The 9,566-nt window shown below is 34.4% G+C and overlaps 1 protein-coding gene across 1 annotated transcript; it reads right to left on the bottom strand.

The window, feature by feature from the left end:
- Nucleotides 1-2,240: 2,240 nt before the first annotated feature.
- On the bottom strand, nt 2,241-8,807 carry LOC147380898 (uncharacterized; the record flags this gene model as incomplete). Its single annotated transcript, XM_086431098.1, has 5 exons — nt 8,764-8,807; nt 8,468-8,599; nt 5,268-5,337; nt 4,977-5,136; nt 2,241-2,322 (listed from the first exon to the last, which is right to left on the bottom strand). Coding segments are annotated over exons 2-5 (405 nt in total), but the record flags the coding sequence as incomplete, so codon positions are not given.
- Between the last annotated feature and the right edge of the window lie 759 nt (nt 8,808-9,566).

The raw sequence follows: 9,566 nt of genomic DNA, 5'->3' as shown, positions 1-9,566 counted from the left end.
GCCCTGAAATAGGAAATTTATTTACAATTAGAATTAAGTACCGTGTTAGTTGTTCTCTAATATAAAAAAATTATTATAATGTCCACAGATTAATTTAAAATCATTTATATGACCATAGTCCAGATCCACTTCTTGTTATCAGAAGTGTTCATATCTACTTTCAAAATCTCCATCCACGTTCTTTTGGGTATTCCTGTCACTCTTTTAGAACCTTCAGTTTGAATGTTTCTTATAACTAGGCCGTAATCAATCTTCATTGACATGACCCAACCATATCGGTCAACTTTATCTTAGTTTTTGGCCCAGTGGAGCTATCCCAATATTTTACTGACTGCATTTGTTTCTAATTTTTTCTTTCCTAATCTTTCAACTCATCCATCTCATCCTCCTCATCTCTGCTACGCTCAATTTATTAACATGATGCTTCTTGGCCACAAACATGCAGCTCTACAAGCATAGCCGGTCTTAGATCGATCTTATAAAATTTTCTTAGGTGCCTTGGAATGACAATAAATGCAAAATGACAGCTCATAGAGAGAAGAAGAAAAAGAAGCATCTCAACTTTAGCTTTTCAAATTCGATTACAATATCAGAAAAACAACAAATCAATAAAAAATTATTAAATATTCAATCAAAACTCAGCTTTTGGAAGGAAGAAAATGTTCAAGTACCCCCAAAACTCATTTTTTTAAACTAAGAAATCCAAATGAGGGAACATTTCAAAAGCTTAATTTAAGACAAGATCAAGCAAGCCCTTTCGATTGGAGTTTCAGATTTTCTAAATCTTCATTTGCGTAGCCTTGAATATCCGTAAGTCATCCATGGTTTTTGTAACTGCTTCAATCAATGTTTCCTACTAATGCCTTTTCAACAGTAAGTTCTGTATCAGCTTAACTTGAGGTGATCATATGGTCTACATTAGCAATGGTAACTGATACCAAAAACAGTCAAGAACCTAATGAAGGATATAGAAGTAGATTTCATAGGCAACGAAGCCAATTCTTCAAGTACCATCTACTTATTTAATACTTTGCATGGTATCCAAGACCAAGTAGGAAAGTTATACTGCATGAGACCATTCATCAATAGGCACATTCACTATACCACATGTCATCGTGTTTCGATGTACTTCAAATAGGAATATTATATTGCATGGCCATTCATCAATAACAACCCATAGGAAGCAATTATGGTAGGCCATTCCATCAACCAAAGTTTTACGTAAACCCTTGTCTTAATCTTAATGAACCTTTTCACATATATTCCAAGAGATTTTGATGAAATCCCTTCATCTCAATAGGAGAAATAAACTCATCAACACAGTTAAAGGAAATGAGTGGGATATGTAATAAAGACGTAACAAAGTTCAATGTGCATTATATCTTATTATTTACCAAGCTAGCTCCTTTTAATAACATTTGATATTAGTGATTATTAAATAATTTGCATTGTTTCTAGTTACATCGCAGTGACCTCTAAAACAAAAACTTTTCCACATAGAAACATTAAAAGTATCACAGGTAATTTTAAAATGTAACCATTGATTAGGGAAAAATGAAATATTAAAGAAATCATGCAAAAGGAGAGAAAAAATGTGAAATTAATTTATAAAATTCAAGATAAAACATAGCTTTTTCCCGACAGGTGATGCTAAGAACATAGCTATATCAAACAATTGAAAATAATGAACATAATTAAGAGAGTAAATCAACAATTAATGTAATAGGATAGAAGAATTAGTCATAGTTTTTTCCCGACAGGTGATGCAGCTGAAGATGTAAAGTGTCCCTAATTATACTCCTCTCACTGGTAAGAACTACTATTTGAGGAAAAAGAAGGAGTTTTCTAAAAAAACTATGGTTCAAAATCAGATGGACATGAAATCATGCAAACAAATATACTAGTATTGGAAACTTTAGAACAACCCCATTTTTTATTTGGACATAAATGAGATGCATTATGGATGTATAATAATTATTAAACACATTTGGACACAATACCAGACAACAGTTCTTTTTCTTTATTTCAAAGTGCTGACACCTCAGTTAATGTGTTCCTTCTCCTAACAATTTTTTACATAGTCATGCCAGTGTTACTTGTTATACCAGGTAGTACAGTGTCTACATGATAAAAAAATCACCATAATTGTTATGTATTGGTAACTCTAAGTCAATTGATATGGTATACTGAGCGAAAAGAAGAGAGAAGAGTTCTAAAATACATCAATCACATTAGCATACCTCGAGAGATATTGCACCCCGATCACTCCAAGTCATGTGAATACATGACCTTCCTAGTGCTGCAAACCATTCATCATCCCTCCTGTTTATGACAAAAGCCACACAATAGATTCCATATCTGAGAAATGCAACTCTACAAACAGAATATTATATATATATATGGGTCCCGTTATTTGGCCAACAGTTTGGCAAACACTTTTTCAAAACATGGGTTAGAGGTCTTGGAATGGGCTGATTTTTGGTGAGGATGATCTCTACGGTGAGGAGATCATCCTCACCAAAAATCAGCTCATTCCAAAACTTCTAGCCCCAGTTTACAAGTTGAAAAATCGTGAACCGTCCATTTCTTGTAAACCATTTTTGATGGGGTTAGAAGTTTTGGAATGGGCTGATTTTTGGTGATGATGATCTCCTCACCGTAGAGATCATCCTCACCAAAAATCAGCCCATTCAAGACCTCTAAACCCATGTTTTGAAAAATGTGTTTGCCAAAATGTTTGCCAAACTGTTGGCCAAATAACGCTACCCTATATATATATATATATATATATATATATAAGGCAATCATTAGCAATGATGTTCAGATCTCTGAACTCCATTCAAACACACAATGTTGTGCAGATCGGGAAATAGGAACCACTGTCTGATGAATCCTATTAAGAGATTGGCTAGGCGAATAACTCTCCGAAACAGAATAAAACTCGATTTGTGACATTCTTTTGAACTGAAAGAAAAGATTGGGTAAGCTTCCCAAATAATATTTATATATTGGGTGGTCACACTTATCCAACTGAATTAATATTTGGCATAGCACCATCAAAGTCAAATTTAAGATACACAACAGGAACCTTGTAATTAAAAATAAATAAAAATAAAAAATCTATGGATAAATATATCTGAAGGGTGTGCAAAACTTGACTAAAGCCTTGATGACACAGCTGTATATGTTGAAATAAGTATGTTGCCCTGGTCGGTTGAAAAGAAAACATTTCATGATTCCTGAACGCCATGGTTTTTTGAAATTTCCTGGTAAATAAGCTGGTTTTTGTCATGTGTATAGAATGAAAATAGAGGAGCACAGGCTCTGCAACAAAACAATGTTCAATAATTCATTGATCAACTTGGCACTGGCTAAGTTGACTTTGGTTGGACGAACTGTAGTATCTGGTCCAGCTCCAATTCTATAGAAAAACAAACACTTATTCTGGTTTGTTTGTTCATAGAATAAAAAAGCACGAAATTCAAACTGCCATATTGGAAAATAATATCAGAGTTGAGTATAGACTGCCAACTTTCAATAAATTCACTAAGTTTTCACTCACTCAATTTAGTAAAATAAGGAACAGAAGAGAAATCAGGTTGAGTATAGAGTGCCAACTTTCAATAAATTCACCAAGTTTTCACTCACTCAATTTAGTAAAATAAGAAAAATAAGAGAAATCTCTCGAATGTAGTTGAAAAACTTGGCAAGGAAGGCTATTTCAAATCAAGGAGTTCCAACCAAAGTTGAATCAACAAGAAGCCTCAACATGTCATCATTCCTTAAGGGCATAATTATTCAAAAGAAAACAACATCTCCAAACAACATGCATTTTTGTATCAATCCCTAGAAAAAACAAAGCAACCCACATTCCTCAATGAGACCTCAATCCACTAAAGAAGAGGATAAAATCTTGGTAGGGAAGCTAAATCGCCCGAAGAAAAAACTGAGATAAGTCTCATGCTAGCTGAAAGAGTTGATTAGGAGTTAGGTAGCATATGTTGAAATGCAAAATTCATCGTACCGACGATGTGTTGGAGTGACTCGACCAATATTGAACATGACTTGGCCAATATAAGGATGATGGACAATGGCTTATGCATCGTAAAGGATAGCATCACTACACCCCACCACGTTCAACGCATTAGTGTCACATAATATAATACCAAATACTGCATGGATACTTCAGCAATAGAATTTATCTAGGGAAGTATGGTTTTCTTATATGATTTTTTTTTTTTTTTTTTTTTTGATAAGCAATTTTCTTATATGATTCCTTTGGAGTTAGTTGGGCCTTACCTTATTCTGTAATGGACCTATTTCTAAGTTGGTACATTCAGCCTTCTCTTCTAAAGGAAGGATCTATGAAGATTGTTTCCAATTGTGATTTGTTAGGGCCTTTATAAGAAGCAGGTTTTTGAAGGTAAGGAGGAAGACACGCATTCCACTATTCTCAGAATCAAAGTTCTTTGGTACTTTTGGTAGAAGGTTTTTACGACTTTAGAGGTCTGTTGTTTGAGGAGTTTGTTTTTAAATTGGAAAATGCTGCTACGGGAGAGGAGCTCATTTCTTACTTGTGTTATTGTTCTTCTGGTCTAGTATTTTCCACATAGATCGACTCGATTGCATAGGTTTGCTTTCTTGTTTCCTTTGCTTTTTGATTTAATAAAATTTTACAGCAGCAAATGTATCGCTAACAATATATCGCAAACAATCTTACAGCAGAAGGCTTTGTGGTATTATAATTTTTAACCCATTATTGCATACAACTAAGAAGTGATACTTAGCCTAAGAAAAATTAAAATTTAGTACATGGTATCAAATTATATGATGGGATATTGATACCCGTATCCCTGTCTTTGATTTGACAAACAAAGAGTCATACCCATTTCCTTTATTACTGTCTGTATATGGGCATCATAGACCACATATGAGGTTTTAATCATTTTTTTAATAGAATATATAGCAATTCAAACCTTTGGAGGTACTGATGTGTTAATTCTCCACTAGTGATGGCCCCTAGGAAGAGAGAGGAATCAAATCCGAGGCTCTTCATCTTCTCAATGGTCGTCGATGCACGTCTTGAAGAATTGCTTATGATCACCATCTTGGCACCATGGCTTGCTAGCTTTTCTACTATTATCCATTAAGGAAATTAGTTGATGGTAAGCACTATCACACCACTCAACCAAAAAAGAAAGCTACCTGTTACGATACTCAACTGGAAAGGATTATTAAATTACCAAAACTAACAAACTAAAACATACATGTTGAAATGGCACCCGGGTAAGGTTGTTTCCCATCATGAAGAACTCCAAACTGATCTAAGAACCATGCCTACACAAATACATAAAATTAATACAAACAAAGGCTCCCACCAAGGTAACGGATTAGTTAGATTTTAAGTCTGTAACTAATAGCACTTGTTAGGAAAGTAGAGTTTTATTAGAAATAGACCCACTTGGGAGGTTGTGGGTTCAGTATTATGACATTCAGGTTTCTTTGGTAAAGTTGAAATCACCAAATTCCAAGGATTAGCCTGGTCAGGCACAACAAATATTGTCAATGGACCAACCACCACGTTTGTCAAAAAAGAAGGAAGAAAGTGAAAAGAAACGTAATTTACCAAGTAAAGTGCAGCTCCCCAGGGCTCCTTCTTCCTTGACGGATTGGAGTTTGAGTCTTACATATACACCTAAAGAAGGGAGCATCCCATACTTGCCCAACTTTTGAGCCCCATTATGTGGTTAGGGTTAGAAAGAGGTGAAAAGTCCTCATAACTCTCTCTTATTTCTCATAATTATAATTCAGGTTGGATTTTCATCTCAAAAGAGAAGACAAGATTAATTTCAAGAAGATGTCCAATGCATACAAGGTAAAATTTACTTTCCATGTAATCATGCTATAAATGAACTGTTGTGATTGATCTATGATTGTAGATGCCATATTTTGGGTCTGACCTGGCCATCCAAAATGCTATATAGAGCAATCTAGTAAAGTGTTGTTGTAAAATACCGATCTAGGATATTGTGGGTCTTGCCAACTCAATGGCTCATTAGGTGGGCCCAATCGATGCATGAGATAAAACACGGTATGGTCTAGTAGTTGGGGAGGAGACCAACTATAGATACCCAGCAATGTCATGGGACCACTTCCAATATCAACAAAAGTATTCTTTGCAATGTTACTCATAGGAAAGGAGCTGACAACGTGTCAGGTGGGACCCGACACATGATCATTGTCCTTTTAGATGACTCCATACTTAGGCCCTTAGGTGTCATTTAGAAGGGGGAATACTATTGAAAATATTTCTCAAGCAAGTATTAATCCTACTCTAAAATCCTTTCTATTTCCCTTATGTCACTCAAGTTTTCCTTCTTGTTTGATGCAATGATGACCTAATAGTCCTCAAATCAGTTTAAGCAAAAGCCCAAACCGGCCCCACCCAATCTTGCAACTGATTTGTATGCTAATGCTCATTTGCGAATGACATCTCATGCGAACGCTCACGTTTGAACAACAATCAACATGTACACTCAAGCGCCTAAGATAACCTCACCCCTTACAATGATTATAAATAAATTCTAACATATCCTAATTCATTCCCAAAGTTACAATATAGAGTTATGACTCGAATTTACAATAAAGAGTTATTTGGCCTCAAATCATTTGGAGTAAGTATCCTAAGGAAAGTGTTGAAGTCAAAGCCATTTTCTAATACATGAATTCTTTATCTGTTTGCTTTGAATATTTTATATTTGTTTTTAAACTTTGTTTTGAAAATAGTAGTATGAATGTAGCCAATGGCTCAATGCTTTATGGCATTGAGACATTGGATGTCCTTGGGAATTAAAGTAGCCCACCTCCACTTCTTCAACTTTAATTCTCATTTAAGTAAATGTCACTTCTCTCTTTGTTTTTAAATAACTAACACATAAGTGTGTTTATGCATGCCAAGACTTGTGCTCATTTGTGAGTGGTGTGTATGCAAAAGTTGCTCTCTTTCTCTATTATTCTCTTGTGTTTCTTCTTGAGTTTTTGATAGAGTTTGCAACAGAGTTGGAGTTGATTTCCAAGTCAAGAAAGAAGTGTGTAAGGAAGAAATTTTTCCAAAGTGATTTCGGATTGCTTGAAGCCCCAGATATTTCGGGTCACTGAAGATCTCAAAGGAGAAAGTCAAATTGATTTCGAAGTGGTGGCGTCAGGCTTGGTATTTTTTTCATGATCAAGGAATTTTGTAAAGTTTGTAATCTTTTGGTCAGATTGATTCCGAAAAGGTGTGTAATCATTTTTCTTTGATTAATGAAAATTTTTTACCGGCCTTTCGCCTGTGATTTTTCCTCATATTTTTAGGAGGTTTTCCACATTAAATTCAGTGTATGCTCTCTCAGTCATTTTCTCTAAAGTTTCTTCTAGGCTTGAATCGATAGTCACGCTATTATTATTGGACACCCAGTCCTAACAAAGTGGTATCAGAGCTTTGATTGCTCTAGGTGTTGATGGTTATGGACTAAACCTTTAGTGTAGAGAAACTCAATGACACTAATTGGAGTTTATAGAAACCCAACGTGGAAGATGTTCTCTTCCTTAAAGACTTAAATGTACCAATTGAGGGGAAAAAATAAGAAGCCGGAGAGTATGACCAAGGCCGAATGGAACAAGTTAGATCGAAAAACAATGGCCACTATTAGACAAAGTGTGCCCAATTCAGATTACTTCCATATAGCTCAAGAAAAAGTGTTAGAGTTTGGTCCCACATCGGACACAAATTGCCTTGTCTCTCTCCTTATAAGATCCTGGGCCTCTCCACTCATTGCCAATTGGTTTTGAGTTGGACCCCCAAATTTATCATGCTATATGAACCTAACGCTCTTATATTCATAGTTCTCACCTTCTCCAACAGATCGGTCTTTTGGAGTAGTTGGTCGCTTAACAATAATCAAGGTACAATTCACTTACCTAAAAATCCAACATTTCACTACAAATCCAAACACATAGATGTGAGGTACCATTGGATTATAGATGTGCTCGAAAATCAAACCCTTAAAATTAAAAAAGTTCATATCAATGAGCATCCGTCAGACATGATGAAAAAAGTAATGACAAGAGACAAACAAGAAACTTGTTGCACCAAGTCTGGTATGAATTTTCTAAATCGGATTTGAGGGGGGTGTGTGTGTGTGTATTTTATATTTGTTTTGAAAATAGTAGTATGTTGAGTTTCCAATGTACTGAGTCAAACGAGTCAGATATGACTCGAATTTACTGAGTTTGAGACGAGGTGACTATGAATCACTTTTCTGATACAAATGGTGTATCACTCGACAGAGTAAGAGTACCAGGTAAGGTAACAATGATGTCTCGACACCGGGTTGACTCGAACGATTCAACTCAGAGGCATAATTTATTTTTAAAATTAAAATTATTATTATTATTATGGGTCAGGTGCTGAGGTCGATAAGTTTACCTTGAATGGATGAGTTTCTGCAAGGTTTCGAATCCCATTTAAGCTCTGGAATAAATGAACCTCTTTCGACGAAATCGAGCGGCTTGGAACCATTTATTTCTTTTTCTTCTTGAATGAATCAACCACTCTTTCCTGAAAATGGGTAATCGATTTCATCTCAAAATTAACACAAATCTTCCCAAAAAAATTAAAAAAAATGAGAGACATAAGGGATTGGATTGTTTCGATCGTCATATATTGGGAATTGGAAATCCAAACCAAACAGCCCCGTCATTAGTTTTCTCCTAACTTCTTACCCAACAATTCTGGTTCAGTCTCTTCCGCTGAAAATGGTTTCGGACTTTGGCTCATAAAAGTGTTCCCCTTTATTAATTTTCTATTTTTCTGAAGAATTTCTATTTACACACCACCCTTTACTTACAACACATCAATTCTTTTGAAATTAGGGGCTTTTCCCAAAACATACACAACTTATGTCAAAATTCTGGTTTTAATAGACTAAGGCCTCGCTTGATAAAATTTTGTGTTTGGAGAGTTCTGCGCTCCATTGTGGTGCTTGATTGTGTCTAATGCAAAATTTTATGTTTACTTTATTATCCGACAAATGAAAAAATAAAATTCATTTTTTTCTTTAAAATCTTTTTTAAAGTTAAATAACAATTGACATATGACTGCATACCATTTTAAAACAAATCGAAAAGATTACAAATAAAATATTTTCATATAAAATTGACAAATATATGGCCATTAACCTGATTTTTTTGTTAATATATACAAATGAAATACATCATCTAATATAATACAATTACATTTAAAAAAAATTAAATAATCATGAAAATCAAATTTTGCTCCAACCTATAATTTATAAGCCATAAAAGAATATAATAAATCAGTCACTATTCCATATTTTATAACGAAAAAATCTATAATTCCATCAAGTCAATATAATAAAATACAAAAATAAATTAAATTAAATTATTCAACTAAAAGTATCCTACAACTCTTATAATTGTTCAAAATTTAAAAAATTGAACTCCTAGAATTATTCAAAATCTAATAAAATAAGTTAAACAAAAAAAAATTCCCCTACAACTCCCCA

The sequence above is a fragment of the Akebia trifoliata genome, unplaced genomic scaffold (assembly GCF_017979445.1).
Source record: "Akebia trifoliata isolate Shusen 1 unplaced genomic scaffold, ASM1797944v1 Contig00895, whole genome shotgun sequence".
NCBI classification, from domain to species: Eukaryota; Viridiplantae; Streptophyta; class Magnoliopsida; order Ranunculales; family Lardizabalaceae; genus Akebia; species Akebia trifoliata.
Note: the sequence above shows the minus strand (reverse complement) of the source record. Positions and strands in the feature narration are given on the sequence as shown.